Source organism: Cetorhinus maximus, chromosome 11, assembly GCF_964194155.1.
Source record: "Cetorhinus maximus chromosome 11, sCetMax3.hap1.1, whole genome shotgun sequence".
NCBI lineage: Eukaryota > Metazoa > Chordata > Chondrichthyes > Lamniformes > Cetorhinidae > Cetorhinus > Cetorhinus maximus.
Window position 1 is genome coordinate 11,450,816 of NC_135889.1, and position 18,951 is coordinate 11,469,766.

General features: G+C 45.4%; 1 protein-coding gene across 9 annotated transcripts in view; it reads right to left on the reverse strand.

The window, feature by feature from the left end:
* Positions 1 to 209: 209 nt before the first annotated feature.
* The window catches only part of LOC144686390 (disintegrin and metalloproteinase domain-containing protein 23-like), a 198,610-nt gene continuing 179,868 nt past the window's right edge, over positions 210 to 18,951 (reverse strand). For 2 of the 9 annotated variants that reach the window (XM_078551537.1, XM_078551531.1), the window contains 2 exons: positions 15,875 to 15,965; positions 210 to 2,155 (listed from right to left, as the gene is read on the reverse strand). In XM_078551537.1, coding sequence (XP_078407663.1) covers positions 2,107 to 2,155; positions 15,875 to 15,965 — 140 coding nt within the window. In that variant the 3' untranslated portion in view covers positions 210 to 2,106. Of the gene's footprint in view, positions 2,156 to 15,870; positions 15,966 to 16,021; positions 18,129 to 18,951 lie in introns of those variants that run through there. The other 7 variants (XM_078551538.1, XM_078551532.1, XM_078551539.1 and 4 more) reach the window with 5 other exon arrangements.

The window sequence follows — 18,951 nt, forward strand, 5'->3', positions numbered from 1 at the left end:
GGTGGCAGATGCAGGATGAGGCTCCTTGTACTTTGCTCCATCAGACATTTCCATGGCCCATCAAACAGGCCAGAGTTGCTCTGGTTGTTGTGGGCACTGACCCTGGGCGCGTGTTCCGAAGGATCTTCTCTGCTCGTGTTGGTGTTTTCAACAGGGGTGCATTGACAGCGTCAGCACGGACAGTGACCTGAGTGAGCAATGCTTACTCCACTGGAACTTAACCTGATCAGTGAAAGGACATCCTCACTGTAAAAGCCCACATTCCCAGTTTCCAGCACCTTATTCGAGTTGGGTAATCTAGTGCCAAATGATGGACATCTTGGTCCTTTGAACATTCAGCACACTGGGTTGAAGCTGTGAAGCACTTAATAAACCCACTTAGAGAGGACAAGATTGTTCAGACCCAGGCCTTAGGTATGAAAAGGACATTGTCCAAACTCACAGGTATACATTCCAGCAATGAGTGCTGATTGAATGGAGTGCTACCCTGAAGGTGCAGTCCAATGTAAATGAGACAGTCATTAACCAGACTACAATCACAGTTCATATCTCTTTAGGGTGGCTGAGGGGTGGAGAGGTGGGGGGGCGGGGAAAGAGGGAAATGTTGATATTTTTTCTTCCACTCTCCCCGTACAGATCTGGAGAACACATCCCCAAGATTGCACAAGCCATGAGCTTCTAATCTTTCTACCCATTAAAAGAAGATTTTGTTTCCCGGGTTTTTTGTTTGAAGAAGCGCGAGAGTAAAGCTGAGGCGAGTTAACATGGGGGTCGCAAGCTGGCTTGGTGGGCATTCATCAGCGAGCACCAATTCATAATTCTCTCGGTCTCCCGAGATATGCCAATCAGATTATTTTTATAGTGCACTGTCATGGGGTGGAGGGAGGCATTCCAGCCTTCAATGGAGCCCATATAGTCATTGGGCAATAAATGGGCCATTGAACAAAGTGCTGAGGACTTGGCCATGATATAAGGGAATTAAAATCAGGGGGGAGCTGAGGAGAATTCTTTTCACCCAGAGGGTGTTTGGGTCTGGGACTCACTGCTTGAAAGGGCGGTAAAGGCAGAAATCCATATCACATTTAAAAAATACTTATACACTTGAAGTGTTGTGGACTACAGGGCTATGGGCCAAGAGCAGGAAAGTGAATTGGCACAATGGCTCTTTCTCGACCCACACAGACACAATGGGCCAAATGGCCTCCGTCTCTGCCTTAAGTATTCTACGTTTCTAATATTCACCTAGAATGTTCACCTGACTGCCTGAAAACACCCACTATATATTAACACGGATGATTAGGTGGTGGTGGAAGGAAAAAAAAAAAAGTTTTCAATTTGCAGTTTTCCTTTTACAGTCCCCATTATTTTTTTTTACATCCATATATACTATATTTTATACACGTTCTGTCGCTGCCTCGGTTACAAACCGGGAAGAAAAAAAAATCTCCGGCAGTTCAAAGCAGATAAAGAAAAAAATAAATGCTGAGTAGATGGACCTGAGATTGGATGAAAGTATTGACCGTTTAAACTCCCGAGGAAATAGAAACAGTCCTGTTAAGACATTTGCCGATCGATGCTATCTCCTTCACTTGGGTTTTTTGTGGGTTTTTTTTTTTGTTTGTTTAATTTCCATGCAGGTACCTTTGGAAAGAGGATGTCATGCCATGGGAGAGCAGTGCCTGCTTCAGGAACAAAAAGTGAAAACAAAGAAAGACTCGTGTGCAGTGATGTCTTCAATCTCAGTCGCTTGCCTCCTCTGTCACAGCCGACTGTCTGCGTAGTGAGAATCAAATCCTTTTTTTCTCTACTTTGATGTTGTCAAGGGTATACTTGGAGGCCCCTCACCCCCCACAATTATTCTCTGTATCACCCTTGGGAGGAGGTGCGAGATTGGGACTTGAGCAATGGGGACAGAGAGTTGAGGGGAGAAGGTCTGTAAAATGCTCCAGCTCCCCCCTCACTGCAGAAGTGGAGCGTAGATCTTGAGTCAACGTGGTGTCGGGAGTTTAGTTCTGCTCTCTGTGTTTCTTCCGCCAGAGTTTATGCTAAGCCATTGTACCCAGAATCCACAGGTGCAGAGCTGGTGAGGCAGCCCCGGGCCTCTCTTCAAATAGCACCAGCCTGACTGGGATCGTATCTTCTCTTCTTGACATTTCTTGCAACATGCAGTAGAAAGGAGGGGGAGGGTCAGGGGGGGTGGGGGGAAGATGGCGGGGGTGGGCCGGGGAGAGAAGGGTGGGGGGGTGCAGGGAAAATACAATTGGGGGTGGGGGAGGGGGAAGGAGGAGGGAAAAAAAGAACATTAGTAATGGCACAGAGGAGCTTGCATTCTGATGTGCTGTCTTCACAGTACAGGCATGCCCTCGCTCTAAAGCTCCTTACGATGCACTGATCATTCCTTTAGAGGACGCAGAAGACAGAGGGAGGGAAAGGAATGGCACTGGGCAGCAATTTGGAGGCACAACAGACCTCCAATCCAATTAAAACAATATTAATAACCTCTTTCTGGGCCATAGTGCAGCTCACTGTGGATGGCGAGCGAACTCATCTGTTCCCCCAGCCCCCAGCAAATGTGCTGGAAGGAGGGTGGGGGGGGCGCGAGCGGGGTGTCTAATTTTCCTTTCCCGCCTGTGCAGTGTGTGGGAGGGCGTGGGGTGAGGGAAGGAACTGCCCTCTGTATCACCTGCGATGCCATGGACAAGCTGGGCAGCCCAGCAGGCGATGTCACCCACCCCAGACATGAATCCGTGTCCTTCTATTCCGTGGCACTGAACTCTTAACAAGTCAATTTTTGCTCGTGCCAGTGACATTCAGTTCCCCCTCTCCCAGACTAAATCGTCACATGAAAACCACTTTAGATTTGACAAATGGCACCTCCATCACTGGCTGTCGACGTGCTGCTGCCTCGCAACACCCAACCTTCAGCCTTTAGTTCTAATTTGAATTAAGCTTTAGACTGAGGGATTCCTGTATAATTGAAGCACAGCCGAGCAGCATAACAGGCTAGTGGTTACACTTACACATCACACCTACTGTTACACCCCCCGGAAAATGGACAGAGCCGTGACCTTTGCACTTTTAAAGGGTTTTTCTGGGGTTGATGAGCTTTTTCACCTCGGTGCGTAAAACCGGGTCTGCTGGCACTGGCTGTCCATTCTCCCAGGAAGGAGGAGGAGGTAGAGGAGGAGGAGGAGAGGGAGGAGCAGGAGGAAATAAAGCTAGTTCTTTTGTGGGGAGGAAAAAAACAGCAAGACATCACAAAGCAATGGATATAGGGATGTGCTCCAACCTCCCCAAAGTCTGGCTTTATGTGGGGCATATATGCAAGGCCTCATGCTAAGGCATCTCAACCTACTGTTGTGTTTTCGCTTCCTTCCAAAACATGCCCAGTACCGTTAGAAGTGACATGCAAAGAAAACCTAGGAGAAACCAGTGATCTTAAAGAGTGCGCACTGACACAAAGAATATACCAGAGGTCACGAACTATGCAGACAACTGGGAGTTAGCATACAATTCCTCCAGCTTAACTATTAAGGCTGCTTCTTGCAGCGATTAAAGCTCACCACTAAAAAAGGCAAAATGTGAGGTAAAACTAGGGTTGCCAACTCTCCAGGGTTGTCCTGGCCACTACTGCAAGCGACCCTGCCAACTGTGATTAAATGTATTCCTGGAGGTTTCATCACGTGACTTAGCCCCCACGCTCCAGCCATTAGTTGGTCAACGCATCCATCCTTGTGACACACGGCCTTCCTACACCAATTGGAAAGCAAAAAGACTCATTACCCAATTGGATGATGCTTGGCTGTCAGCCAAACAGCCTTTTTTCCCCCATGTTCAATAATTTGACATCTGGTTAAAAAGAAATGTTTAAAGTAAATGACAAAACAGAAACAATCTTTTTTTTGATGTCTCGATGATTTTTCTCCAGGATTGCACACAGCAGTGTCCAGGAGATTGACCTTCAATTCCTGGAGACTCCAGGCCAATCCTGGAGGGTTGGCAATGCTACTGGGAGATAAGTGCGTCTTCCTTTCATTTTCTTCGAACGCTTTTATCACAAATTTTAAAAAAATGAGTTGGGGGCGGGAGGAGGATGGCTGTTTGACAGTCAATAATTATCCAATTATTATCCAGCAGTTAGCTTCCTTTCCAATTGTCACTGGGTAAATGGTGGCCATGAGGATGGACATGTTGGTAAGATCAATGGTGGGAGCTTGGGGGTGAGATAGCATGTGATGAAACCTCCAGGAATACATTCAACGAGAGTTGGCCACTCTAGGTACAGTAATATTTACAGCAGGGTGACATTAGAGGCCTGGTTAGCTACTCTTCTTTACACCATGAGGTACCCCTGCCCTTCACAACACATTTGTGCTTGTGAACGGCGATTTAAATGACTTCATGTGGAGGCCCATGATCCACTGCTGCTAATAAGAGCAACAAGAATGGCAAGTGTGCCCCATATCTGAAACATGCAATTGCAATTCCAACTCTCACTGCATGCTCGGCACAACACACGAAGCCAATTTTACTGGGCGAACTCAGCTCATAGAGGGGCCTCAAACGGCAATGCCAGCTCCTGATTACCATTACCAAACTATGCAGCAGGCTAATCCTGTTCCATGAGACTTCCAGGTTGTCGCTTGTTAATTGTTCTGCACTCTGCACGATGATAGTGAACATTCATTTGGACAACGAGGACCAAAATGGAGAAGGCTCATTCGGGAAGGCACCGAACACATTGAGAGGCTTCGTTGGGAACGTTCAGAGACCTGGTCGAGGCGTCGGAGGGAGCCCCCAAGCAACCCACCTACCCAACCCTGCCCCGCATGTGGCAGGGTTTGTAGATCGGACTCATCGACTCGAGGCGGAAGCTAGACATGCCCGATCCCAAGGGACTGCCCCAGGAGGAGACAACGAGGCTAATTCTCCTGACCTTTGCCTCCAGGGAACAGTCATTTCCTAGACACAAAGGTCAGGAAAAGATGAGAAGTGAGATGGTGAGAAGACCAATTTCCCTAGACCCTCCATTTCCTGTACATCGTTCCAGGCACTAGGTGCCAGGTACATTGCTGTCATGTTGAAGAATGAAAGAAAAAAGATTATTCAGCACCTTTCACAGCCTCAAGAATTCCCAAAGTGCTCTGAATTACTTTTGAAGTGTTATCACTCTTCCAATGTAAGAAATGTAGCCGCCAATTTGTGCACAGCAAGGTCCCACAAACAGCAATAAGATAATGACCAGGTTATCTGTGTTTTTTTCCAATGATGTTGGTTGAGGGGTAAATGTTAGCTGGGGACCTCCCCACCGGGGGAACTCACCTGTCCATCTTTGAAATACTGCCATGAGATCTTTTAAAACCGCCTAAGAAAGTGGATAGGGCCTCAGTTTAACAGCTCCTCTGACAGACAATGCCTTCGACAGTGCAGCACTCCTCCAGTACTGCACTGGGAATATCAACCAAGATTTTGTGCTGAAGTCACTGGAGTGGGGTTTGAACCCACGATCTTCAGACTCAGGGCTGAGAGTGTTGCCCACTGAGACATATAGTTTCGGTGGCAGGAATAGGTATCCCTGATGCTGTGAGCCACGTAGCACCCAGACATAGGGACACCCCATGAAGCAACAACTGGAAGGCCCGAGGCCTTGCATTCAGGCTTACAGCTGCTCTCCAAATGTTCTACCTGCTGGGGTCAGACTTGCAACAAAGCTCAGGGCAGCAAAGCATGGAACAAGGAATCTCAGCAGGTTTAAAGCAGGAACCTTTCAATCCTTGTCTGGGAATCAGGGTTAACAGCAATGCACCAAGGGAATGACGTGGACAGATGGACCAAATATCTCCTGCCTGAAATTCTTACTTTGTTACTTACACATTCAAATGAAATGCTACCGACTGACACAGTGGCTAACACTGTGCAGGGATCATGGGGTGAAGAAACATGGCTACTTTCTGGATAATGGACACTCCTCTGGGACAGTGACTGGGTGCCAAGCTCATTTGCTTCATGAATACCTTGCATAGCACTTGTCATGTCAACAATAGCTTCCATTTGAACAGTGCCCTTACCATAGGCAATTCATAGGGGCATTGACCAATTTAAAAAGCTGACACTGAGCCTAAGGAGAGATAAGGACCAAAAGCTTTGTCAAGGAGTGTCTTACAAGGAGGAGAGAAAGGGAGAGAGGTGAAAAGGTTGAGGGAGAGAATTGAAGAGTTTAGGACCTTAGACAGCTGAAGGCTTGGCTGCCCACAGTGAGTCAATGAAAATCAGAATGTGCAAGAGGCCAGAACTGTAGGAGTGCAGAAACCTCATAGGGTTGTGGGGTTGGATGAGATTACAAAGATCTGGAAGGTCGAAGCCTTGGAGAGATTTGAAATCAAGAATGAGAATTTTAAAATCGAGGCCTTGCCTGACTAGGGGCCAATGTAGATCAGTGAGGACAGGGGTGATGGGTGAACGGGACTTGGTGTGAGTTCCGGGCACTAAAGTTTTAGATGAGTTCACGTTTATTGATTGTGGAAGGTTGGAGGCCGGCCACTTCCTCGACATAGCCTATGTCTCCCAGGATGCTTCACAATGTGGGAAACCTTCCCTTCTACAGGAAAAGGATTCCCGAATCCATATGTTTCATTAAGGTCATCGTGCAACTAGTGACACAACTCTGTTTCAGCCTGTCAGGGGTGTGGAATACACGAATTCCCTACTGCATGCAAGTACAGTGCCTGAGGCAGTGGTGGCTCTGGCCAAAATTGCTCAAGGGTCACTGAGGCATCATCTGTTAGGCTTCTCTTCTTCACGTCAAGGACATACTGTGCCTTGGAACTTTCTTTTATGGTGCAAATTTAGTAGCAACTAAAAATAAGGAGGATAATTCCTGGTGATTGAGGTCATTTGCCCAATAAAGCAAAAGTGGAGGCCCAATCAACAAAATGCAGGCCAAAACCAATCCAGCCAATTACCATCCCATCAGCATACCCTCAAACATCAGCTGACTGATGGCAGGAATTGTCGACAGTACTGTCAAATGATGCTCAGTCTGGGTTCTTTCAGGGCCACTCAGCTCCAAAAATTATTGCATCCTTGGTCCAAATGTGGACAAAAGAGCTGAATTCCAGAGGTGAGATGAGAGTGAGTGCTCTGGACATCAAGGCAGCATTTAACCGAGTGTGACATCAAGGAGCTTTCGTAAAATTGATGTCAATGGGAATCATGGGGAAAACTCTCCATTGGTTGGAGTCAAACGTAGCACAAAAGCACAAAGGAAGATGGCTGTGGTTGTTGGAGGTCAATCATCTCAGCTCCGGGACATCACAGCATGAGTTCCTCAGGATAGTGTTCTTGGCCCAACCATCTTCAGCTGCTTCATCAATGAAATTCCCTCCATTAGAAGGCCAGGAGTGGGGATGTTAATTGATAATGGCACAGTGTTCAGTTCCGTTTGCAACTCCTCAAATACTGACGCAGTCTGTGACTGCATGGAACAAGACCTGGACAAGAGGCAAGTAACATTCACGCCACACAAGTGCCAGGCAATAATCATCTCTAATAAGAGAAAATCTAATCATCTCCTATTGATATTCAACAGTGTTACTATCGCTGAATGCCCCACTATCAACATTCCGGGGGTACCATTGACCAGAAACTGAACGGAATCAGCCATATAAATACTGTGGCTGCAAGAATAGGTCAAGACCTCTGTGGCGAGTGTACCATCTACAGGATGCACTGCAGCAACTCGCCAAGGCTCCTTCAGTAGCACCTTCCAAACCCATGACCTCTACCACCTAGAAGGACAAGGGCAGCAGATGCATCTTTGATGGTGACTTTCAGCTGCATAAAAGTCACCATCAGCTAGCTCCCTACCAAATCACTCACCATCCTGACTTGGAAGCCAATGTCGGCCATTCCTTCATTGTCGCTGGGTCAAAATCCTGGAACACCTTTCCCAATAGCACTGTGGGTGTACCTACACCACATGGGCTGCAGCGGGTGATGAAGGCGGTTCACCACCACCTTCTCAAGGGCAACTAGGGATGGGCAACAAATGCTGGCCTTGCCACATCCCATGAAAGAATGAAAAAAAAGACTTCTAAAAGACAGACATTGGCGCCCTTTTTAGATCAGATATTAGGCATGTTGTAATAAAATTGAAAATACTGGAGTACCCAACAGGTTATGGCAGCGTCTGTGAAGAGAAGCAGAGTTAACTTTTCAGGTCTGTAACCTTCCAGCAGAACTGGGAAAAATTGGAGATGGAATAAGCTTTGAGCGAGTGGTGGGTGGGACAGGACAAAAGGGAGGACTGTGATAGGGTGTATGTCAGGAGACACTGAATGACAGATTAGTTGTTCTTCCAGGGCCCACAGGTGTTGTCATAACCTGCTGAGTATTTCCAACGTTTTCTGCTGGTTTTTTTCCAGATTTCCAGCATCCGCAGTATCCTGCTTTTTGATTAGACATGTTGAATTCCAGATAATCTTCAGAACGCTTGCTTGGCTCTGCATTTCAACAAGGGGTCATGGCAGAAATGAAAATACCCGATACCACCAGCGCAGAGTGAGAAGGCATTGAGAAAGATTTATATCAAGACTTTCACACTCTCAAAATGCCCCAAAGTATTTTATTGCCACTGGATTGTCTTTGCACTGTGGGTGTACCTACACCACATGGCCTGCAGTGGTTCAAGAAAACAGCTCAACACCACCTTCTCAAGGGCACCTCGGGATGGGATATAAATGCTGGCCTAGCCAGCGACTCCCACATCCCATAAATGAATGAGGAAAAAAGACTTCTAGTCGAATTCTCAAGACCACTAGTTGTGGGGCGAAAGGGAGGATAAAAGCTCGAGTGAGCGGTTTGGAAGGTAGAGGTTGTGCTTCTGGAGAAGGTTAGAGAGATAGGGAGGAGTGAGTCCATGGAAGGAAATTCTAAATTTGGGGTATTGGATAATCAATGTAGGTGTCTGAGGACAAACGTGATGAGCAAGTGGAGCTTGGTGTAGGATAGGGTCCAAGCAGAAGAGCTGGTCTGCCTTACTCTCTGACACGGACCACTGCTGTCCTAATACACTCGTAGAGAGTAGGTGTAGCATTCTATTTCTCTTAGTAGTGCTGCCACCATCCAGAACATTAGTGTATACATCCTGGTCCACACCAAGTCCAGTTCAACAAACAGTCTAGTAATTCTCAATTTCCATTCCCGCCTTCCTAAGTCCCCTCAAACCTACCTGTTCATCATGCCTTAGTCACTTCCATTAAACTCCTTCTCCCAATTCTTGCTTAGTATCTATCACTTCCTCTCACAACCCCACCTGGCTCCTGTGTGAAGCAGCTAGGAGCTATAAAGTTGAAGTTAATGATTAGCACGTCTTAATTGGATCTCCCTGTTATAATAGGAAAGGTTTTGATAGAGTAGATAGGGAGAAGCTGTTCCCACTGCTGTTAGGAAGGGAGCGCCAGGATATTGACCCAGGCACAATGAAGTAGCAGCAATAAAATTAGCAAAATAAGCAAAGTAACAGTAGTGAAGAAAATGGCACTCGAGAGAGTGACAAATCCCCAGGACCAGATGGCTTCCATCCCAAGGTTTTAAAGGAAGCGGGTGAGAATACTGCAAATGCCCTAACTATAATCATCCAAAATTCTCTCAGTTTGGGAACCGCTCGTTTGGATTAGAAAATTGTGCACGCCACTTTATTATTTAAGAAATATTGGAGAGGGAAAACAGAATTATAGACTAGTTAGCCTTGACATCTGTTAATGGGAAATTACCAGAGTTTATAATTAAGGACAGAGTGATGGAACACTAAGTTGATCAAAGACAGCCGGCATGGGTTTGTAAAGGATAGCTCATGCCTGACAAAGCTGACTGAATTTCTTGAAGAGGTGACCAAAACAATGAATAAGGAAATGGCTGTTATTTATATGGACTTCCAGAAGGCATTTGATAAAGTTCCTCATAAGAAACTGCTGGCTCAAATTGAAGCCCATGGAACTGAAGACAAATTATTGACCTGGTTAGGAAATTGATCGAGTGGCACGAGATAAAGAGTAAGGATAATGGGAAGGTACTCTAATTGGCAGGGTGTGTCAAGTGGTGTCTTGCAAGGATCTATTCACCCTATTTGTTAATAACAAAGATGGGATAGAAAGCCACATATCCAAGTTTGCCAATGACACAAAGATAGGTGGCATTGCAAAAAGTGTAGCTGGAAGTGTAACATTACAAAGAGATACTGATAGATTAAGTGACTGAGAAAAGTTAAGTTAAATGGGATTCAATCATTCACTTTGGACCTAAAAGGACAGAACAAGGTACTTTCTAAATAATGGTGAACATTTAGAAACAGTGGAAGTCCTTAGAGAGTTTCAAAGGCAGAATAACAGTAAACTCCAAATAAGAAAGAAATGCTTGCATTTATATGATGCCTTTCATGATCCAGGACATCCCAAAGTGCCTTATAGCCAATTAAGTACATTTGAAAAGTTACTGCTGTAACGTAGGAAATGTGGAAGCCAATTTGCACGCAGCAAGCTCCCACAAACAGCAATGTCATAATGAACAGATAATCTGTTTTAATGATATTGGTTGTGGGATAAATATTAGCCAGGGCACCAGGAATAGCTCCCCTGCTCGTCTTCAAAATAGTGCCATGGGATTTATATGTCCACCTGATAGGACCACCTGGTTTAATATCTCATCTGAAAGACAGCACCTCCAACTGTGCAACACTCCGCTGGTACTGCACTGAGTGGATTATCTCCTGACAACTGCTTGACCCAGAGGCGAGAGTGCTAACAACTGAGCCCTGGCTGAGCAGTGCTTTAAAACATCAACAAGCAACAATTTCTGGAATAGAGCATGTCATAAGATCCACCTCCCCCCGCCCCCCTGCTCAGAGTATAAATCTTGTACCATTTACACCTGTGACCCATTCAGACCTATGTGCGTACTTTTGATTTCCTTCCCCTGCACCCCAAGTCATGGGTCAAATGCAGAGAGCAGGGCATGGGTTCGTTGGGCCAAATGGCCACCTTCTGTGCCGTAGTAACTCTATGGGCTGGATTTAATGGGGTGCTTGGATCCACAGCCCCCAGTGAAAAAGCTGGGTTTGGAGGTTGGGGCAGTGAGGAGGGGGGGGTGCAGTTTGGTGATTCGTCCCGCAAGCGTTTAACACTTGGAGGGGTGTTAACTGGTTTAAGGTGGGGCCTCTGCACCCACTGCCAGGGCCAGAACAGAAGGTGCCAGTGAGGGAGGCGGCAGGGGTAGAATGGTTGTGGGGAGAGGGGAGCCAGGTAGGGAGGAAGACTTCGGGGTGGGGGGGCCCTACAATGGGCCCAGGGTACCCAATTAAGGAGGCTCCCAACAGCCCGCATTGTGATAGCTGCCAGGCTGGACGCTTGGCGTGGGCCTCTCTTGTTGCTGGTTAAATCCCAGTGATGGGGATTTGAGACCTTTCTTGGCAATTCATTGACCGCTTACGGGCCTCAAATGGCCCACAGGCTGGGGGGAGAGGGAGGAGGGGGGGGGTCGCAACACCTCCCCCACCACTGGTAGGAGTTGGCGGGGCAGGGGCAGGTGGGTAGGCACCGAGAACAGTGCCCATGGCATTTTACCGACCCCACCACCTGCAAACTTGTCATGGGGAGGCAAGGAGTAGGGTGTAAAATCCAGCCCTGTGACTCCACAAATACGTGGCTATTAACAATTGTTTGCAAACCCCTCCCACCCTGCAAAATTCCACTTTACCGGAAGCATCTGAATTCTCGATAAATCCTCCCGCAAGGGGGAGGCTGCACAGCTGGAGATCAAATAGCAACAACTTATACCTGTATAGCGCTTTTAGCATAATAAACATCCCATGGTGCTTTGCAGGAACATCAGAAAACAAAGTAAGGGGATATTGGGTCAGATGACCAAACGCTTGGTCAAAGAGGAGCAAAGCGAGGTAGAGAGGCGGAGGGAGTGCACTGGGGCTTAAACAACTGAAGACACAGCCACCAATGGTGGAACAATTAAAATCAGCGTTGGACAAGAGGCCAGAATTAGAGGAGTGCAGATACCTTGGAGAGTTGTGGGGCTGCAGGAGGTTACGGAGTTAGGGAGGGGCGAGACCACGGAGGAGCTTGAAAACAAGGATCAGAATTTTAAAATCAAGATGTTGCTTTACCGGGAGCACAGGGTGTGATAGGGGAATGGGACTTGCAGTGAGTTAAGGCACGGGCAGCAGAGTTATGGATGACCTCAAGCTTACAGAGGGTAGAAGGTGAGAGATCAGTCAGGAATGCACTGGGATCGTCAAATTCAAACAATTGCCTGTAATAGTGGAGCAGCGGGCAGCAAAGTAAATAAAAACAGCATGGGCAAAGTACAAGTTAAGAGAGAGTCTTGGCTGAACTTTACAATGCTTTAGTCGGGTTACACCTTCAGCACTATAATCCGGTTTGGTCAGTGGCAGGAGATGGACATCCAGAGAAGAGGCTCTCGGCAGATCCTATTGAGTCATGAGGAAACTTGCACATGAATGGAGGGAACTGAGAGGTAACGTTACAGCAACCAGAATGGAAAGGACAGATTCGGAAAATCCTGTCAAAATGAAACGGTGATGGTGAGTCAAAGATCAAATCAGTGAAAGGCAACCTTGGGACTGGTGTCAGGATGAACTTTCCAGAGCGAACAGAACACAGGCACACCGTGGAAGCATAAACTTTAGAGTCATTAGAGCATCACTGTTCATTGGAGCATATGAAATATGGATTAGTGGGATCATTTTCAGGCTAAATAAAGTGTGCCTTTCCTGAAAACTACTGCAAGATTGAATTACATGGAACTTACAGCACAGAAACAGGCCATTTAGCCCCGCCGATCTATGCCAGTGTTTATGTTCCTCACAAGCCTCCTCCCATTCTACTTGATCCAACTCTATCCACATATTAGTGGGGGGTGGGGGGGGAGTAATGTCACTAGTAATCCAGAGGCCCAGGTTAATGCACTGGGGGCACAGGCTCAAATCCCACCCACAACAGCTGGTGGAATTTAAGTTCACTTAATAAAATCTGGAATATAAAGCTAGTTTCAGTAATGGTGACCATGAAACTATCATTGATTGTCATGAAATCCCATCTACTCTTTAGGGAAGGAAATCTGCCATCCATACTACATCTACATGTGATTCCAGATCTCCGAAATGGCCTAGCAAGCCACTCGGTACAAGGGCAATTAGGGATGGGTAACAAATTGCCTTGCCAGCAATGCCCACACCCCATGAAAGAATTTTTTAAAATCCTACTCTTCTGTTCTCCCTCATGTACATGCCTAGTTTTCTCTTTAACACACCTATGCTCTTCGCCTTGACCCTATGGTAGCGAGTTCCACAATCTTACCAGTCTCTGGGTAAAGAAGTTTCCCCTGAATTTTCTATTGAATTTATTTATGACTGTTTTATATGTATGGCCTGTGGCATTGGTCTCCCCAACAAGTGAAAATATTTTCCATACATCTACCCTTTCATAATCTTAAAGACCTCTGTCAGATCACCCTTTTCTAGAGAAAACAACCTCAGGCTGTTTAATCTATCTTGATGCGTATAACCTCTCAGTTCTGGTATCAACTTTGTAAATCTTTTCCAACCTCTCCCAGGGCCTCTATATCCTTCCTGGCAGGGGGGAGATACATTAATCACAAATTGATGATACAATTACAGTGTAATAGGCCTAGAGAGCAAAACACTGTTGGTTGCCGGTGTGATATCGGAACAGGATTGACAAAGAAAGTCAATTGGTTGCCATGTGCCAACTCAAATAAAATAAAACGTTCTTCAAGGGAAGGAGCAGTGGGAGACAGAACTGAATCTGAAAGGTTTTGGTCGTGACTTTTCAATGGAAAAGAATGGACTAGAAGCACATAACTGTTCAGAAGACAAACTAGGAAGTTTGACCAAATCTCAAAAGCTATCAGGGATTATTATTATTGTAGTTTTAGGTTGTTGAGGACTCACTGCTATGTTCAAGAGACTTGAAGGAGCTAAGGGTGAGGTTACAGATAAGACAGCTGCCTGCCTAACCTTGGAATACTGCGAGAAACACTTATACACGTTACACAATTGTTTCAGCAGGAACTACAGGAATAGAAAACCATGCATTTTGCAATGAGTTCTAGGAGGTAAAGCAGCAGTGGATTAAAGAAGATATAAAATAAAGAACTAACCCTACAGCCTGCCGAAGCAGAACCACTGGCCATTCCGAGCTTTGCGATATGCTACTGACTATGTTTGTAAGCAGCTCTATCTGCAAAACAGCTGCATTTAGTGTCAATAAAACCAATTGTTTACTAAAGATTTGAGCCGCCATTGATCCATACCTCCCCGGTACCCTGAAGTAGTAAAGAGAGAGAAAGAGAGATGAAAACTCTATAAACAAGTTTCCACCTACGCTTCACCTAGCATCTCTTTCTGCATCAATAGTCCCTGTTGACTGAGGGCTGCTAATCATGACTTATGGATATCACTGTGGGGCAAGGTGAGGAGGCAGGTCCCAAGAACTACCTCAGCCAGTATGGAGATTGAACCCATGCTGTTGGGAGTTATTCTGTTCCACACTCTAGCCATCTAGGCGAACTGGCCTCTTCACCTAGCTTAGCGAGTCTATTGCTTAACAAACTGCAACGGCAATCCATGAGTGGGCTTCTTTAAAGGTGAAAATATTCCTCAAAGTTCCACAGTTCATCACCCGCCTCGGTCTACTAGTGTTGCTCCTGCTCTTATGGGTCGATCTAAGTCCAAAGAGGATGCTGTAGGTAACTGAGCAGATAAAATAGTCCTATTTAACTTAACATAAGAGTCACAAATTCAAGGTGCACTCCAGCCTGTTAACTCCCTGCTGAATCAAAAGAGTGATATCGCCTCAGGAGCCAAATACATCATCACCGTCATTCATGGGAGTTTTTAAGGCCACAGCTGGAGAGCAGTGGCAGGACTGACTTGACATGATGGAGATGTTGAGGCAATTTCCCTAACCATGCCAACCATCTCAATTGAAAAATAGTTTAAAAGAATTACGACTAATGCCAAAGAATTTTAGAACTATAATAATGGCAATAATGGGGAGTGCATATTCTAGGGAAGATAAAACGAAATTTACACGAGCCCCACAAGATACGCTGCTCTTTTTCATCACGCCTTGCTTTCTCATATGCCTATTGCCTCAAGGAGTGGACACTGAAGGAACAGTGCGATAATACTCCCCCAGAGGCCAGGACAGGCAGGGAGGGTGTCACCTGACTGGCAAATCAATAGTATGCCAAGTGAGGCATTCAAAACAGAGAAACAAATTGTTTGTTGATCCGGTTTCCTGGATTCCAAATATCTCCTCCCAACAGGTCTCCCACGCCCCGTTTAAATCCAGTAGGATCACAATGAATCCCAATGAAATCAACCTTCACTCCTTCCCACAGCCAACAACTGACCAGTGCACCAAAACCACTTTGCACGTGTGCTGGTCTCGCAAATCATTTAGGGATATCAGATAATGACACAAATTATATATATATATATAATATATAAAATATATACTTTATAAAACATGCACTTCAAGCTTTGAGCTAGGCCAGTCCAAATTGTCTGTGGTTCTGCTGCAGACCGATTGATGGAAAAAGAACATTTCTCTCGTTATCTGGGATTTTCGTTTTGTCGCAGAGAGAAACGGAAGAAAAAAAAGACAGCAAATTTTTTCAGCGCTGCCCTTCAGCTTAATAGCCGATCTTTCAGCCAGAATTATTATTTTTGCTAGGTCTTGTAGCAGGACCTCGAAACTTGGTGTTGTAAGCAGAGTGTAGTGCCACAGCTATTGAAGATAAGACATGCGACATTGCTTACTTAAAGCCCCATCCTGTCCCCCCAAGGACAATAGCAGCCACCAGGATGGCGCCTGCGATGGACCCTATTATAAGATTGGTTGCACTAGGACCTGTGACAAAGGATCATGGGAAGAAACAGCGTCAGAACCAATCACCAAGGTCACACTTGAGGGAAAACAATTTTTATTCATGCTAATTAGAAATGATCGCATAACAAACTTTTATCACTTCATTATTAAAACACTACAACATGCAAAAAGCGAATCGTTAAGTAAATGAAACCGCCAAGGTCCCACTCTACAGCTTAAAGAAAGCTCGGACGATTAGATCTGTGAAGAGGATTCCTCAGGTGAAAGCTGTGTTTTAGCTAAGGCGCCCAAAGACAACTGTACAACTGCGGATATGCGGTGCCGAATCAGTTCTGGAATTTTCTACAGGGATAGAAGAAAGAAAGAGAGAGGCGGGCAGGGAGAGAGAGGGGGAGCAAGGGAATGGAAGAGTGGAGATGGGAGAAGGGGGGATTGAGAGAGAGAAGAAGAGGGAACAAGAAGGCCGAGGAGAAAGAGGGAGATTGGGGAAAAGGATGTAAAGAAAGAGGATGACCTCTTTATACTCCAATTTGATACTTCAATAGATTAGGACCATACTTAGTTTTCATTCTTGAAGGTATGTTCCTTGTTGAAGATTTAACATGCACTAACTACGTGAGCAGATTTTGTACCAAGGAGTTATTTTTCAACCCAGCTAAATAGCATTCTTTTTAAAAAGTGTTCGTTAGTCCACAATTAAATGTGGATAAATTAACTCGATAAGAAATGTCTGAGAACATTTGATAACAGAGTTAAAGCCTGGAGCATCCGTAGCATAATCCTGTTGGACCTTACGCAGTCACTTTCAAGCAGGCCCATCAGAGGCAAATGCCTCCAGTGCTGATTTGCTGGCATGATGCCTTCAGAGTTTGACGAATAGTTGCTTAAATAAAGATGGGGACAAACTTCCACAAGTGCCCTGGTCCAATGTAATAGTCTGTCCTCAGCAACTAAACTAGCTAGAAAGAGCAGCATTTCTAACAAACCTAAAATCGCCAACAAAGTTGCCATGACAATTCTGCTGTGCACAGTGGTAACGTGCGAGTCCAAGAGCTTTGAATAAGAGCTATGTTTGGTACCACTTTTTAAGATGTTGCAAGAGTAGAAAAATGTGGCCATTTCAACAGAAACGAGCTACTGTGGGGATGGGGGAAAGCTTTATTGTTGCCGTTACTCGTGCCTGATAACCCAATTTGTGATTGCTTTCCTCTCATCCACCGCCAATCGGTAGAATCTAATTTAATTAGAAGCAAATAGAATTGAATCAGCAAGTTACCACTGCACGGGGCCCATCACTGACCCCATCGCTCCGCAATTTCAATTCCTTTCTACTCTTCTCTGCCGTCGAATTATTTTTTTCCTTAAGTGCCAATTGGCGCCGAATGAGAAGGCATCTTTTACGGTCGGTGCCACTGACCCTTCTCCACCCTGCATCTACTGCATTCAGTGGTCTTGCGCAGTCTTGAATGTGAGGGGGGGACGGAGAGTTGGATTTAAAACCAGATCAAAACAAGGGGGAAGGGCGGAGCTTTGCTCTGTGCCCTCAATCTGCCTAATTTCCCCCTAAAAATATTGCCTAAGAGGATTGCAATGGTACGGATCAATTTTGGGGTCAGCCTATATGTATCAACTCTGTGCGTGTCGCTGTGCCTCATTGACATTGCAGCTAGTTACTCGACTGAACCCTGACTGCAATTCTTTCTAATAAGAGACTCGATCGTTCGAGGCCTTGTCAAACAGGCTTCAGTGAAGGGTCAGAACTGGTTGCTAGGAAACTTGTTAGGCCTTCACTGTTTGAAAGCAGAACTAAAGAGACTTCTCAAATGCTATGTAGCGTTTCTGCTTTTTTTTTGGTACCTTTTCCCCCAATTTTTTTTCTCTCTCATGCCCCACATGTCCCAGAAAGGAGAGGGTTTCAACACTACATGAGCAAATCACAGGACACAGACACAGTCAATCACATGACGCAGAAATACAGTCAACCACACTGAACACAAAGCCAATAAGACGACACACAGAAAGGCCTCAGGTGCATACATGTACCTCACACACTGGCACCAATACCAAACTCTGAGACCGAGAAGGATGCTTACTCTATTCCCCACCCTGTTCCTCCAAATATCACCCCCAGAGCCAGAATGGTCCCTGCCACTGCACCTATTAGCCTGTTAGTGGCCAAGCTCACTGTATAGAGGGAAAAATAATGGATACTTTAAAGCAACACTGTCAACAGGTAAAGTCTATACAGACAAAGCAAAAATAAAAGCTGCATTTTCTTTAAAGCGAAATCGTTTTTTTAAATACAACTGCATAGTTTTTCTTATGTAGGTTATTCAAAAAAAAAAATTCGTACCAATCTCATAACAAAGAAAATTAAATGACTGAATGTGCCTTGTACATAATTAACTGAGCTACCTATAAAAGCTTTATTCCTGCAGAACTGGGACTTTTTTTTAACTATATGGAAAGAAAGTATCTTACAGAGACGAATTAGCAGCTTAAATTTTTTGTTTGATTATGTGCGTTTTGACTTATGATTCCAAACTGACAAGATTCACAGAAAGGCATTTGGCTTGAATTTGCTTGCCACCAATTGTAGTAACTCTTAGCCTAGAGGAGAGTCAAAGGCATAACAAGAACACAGGCAAAGGTTACAGTTAACAGGCAGCACACAAGACCTGCTGTTGGAGGCCACTTTGGAAATAATAAAACAAAAATGAGTGGAGTCTGTCAGCTCTATAGATTAAATCCAAATGTGTCACATGAATATAAATAGATGGAAACATCTGGAAATGCGCAACGACATCTAGAAAACAAAAACTAATTGAATGGTGCTCAGTGTTTCAAAGGATGACGTTCATTGATTCTCCTTCCCCTCCCATTTTGCAGAAACCTCACAAGGCTTGATATGCTTAACGCTTTCACCAAAATAATCCCTAATAAACCTGTTCAACCGCCCCATTTCGGTGTGCGTCTCTTTGTCCCAGTCCCAAGTGGATTTTGGGTC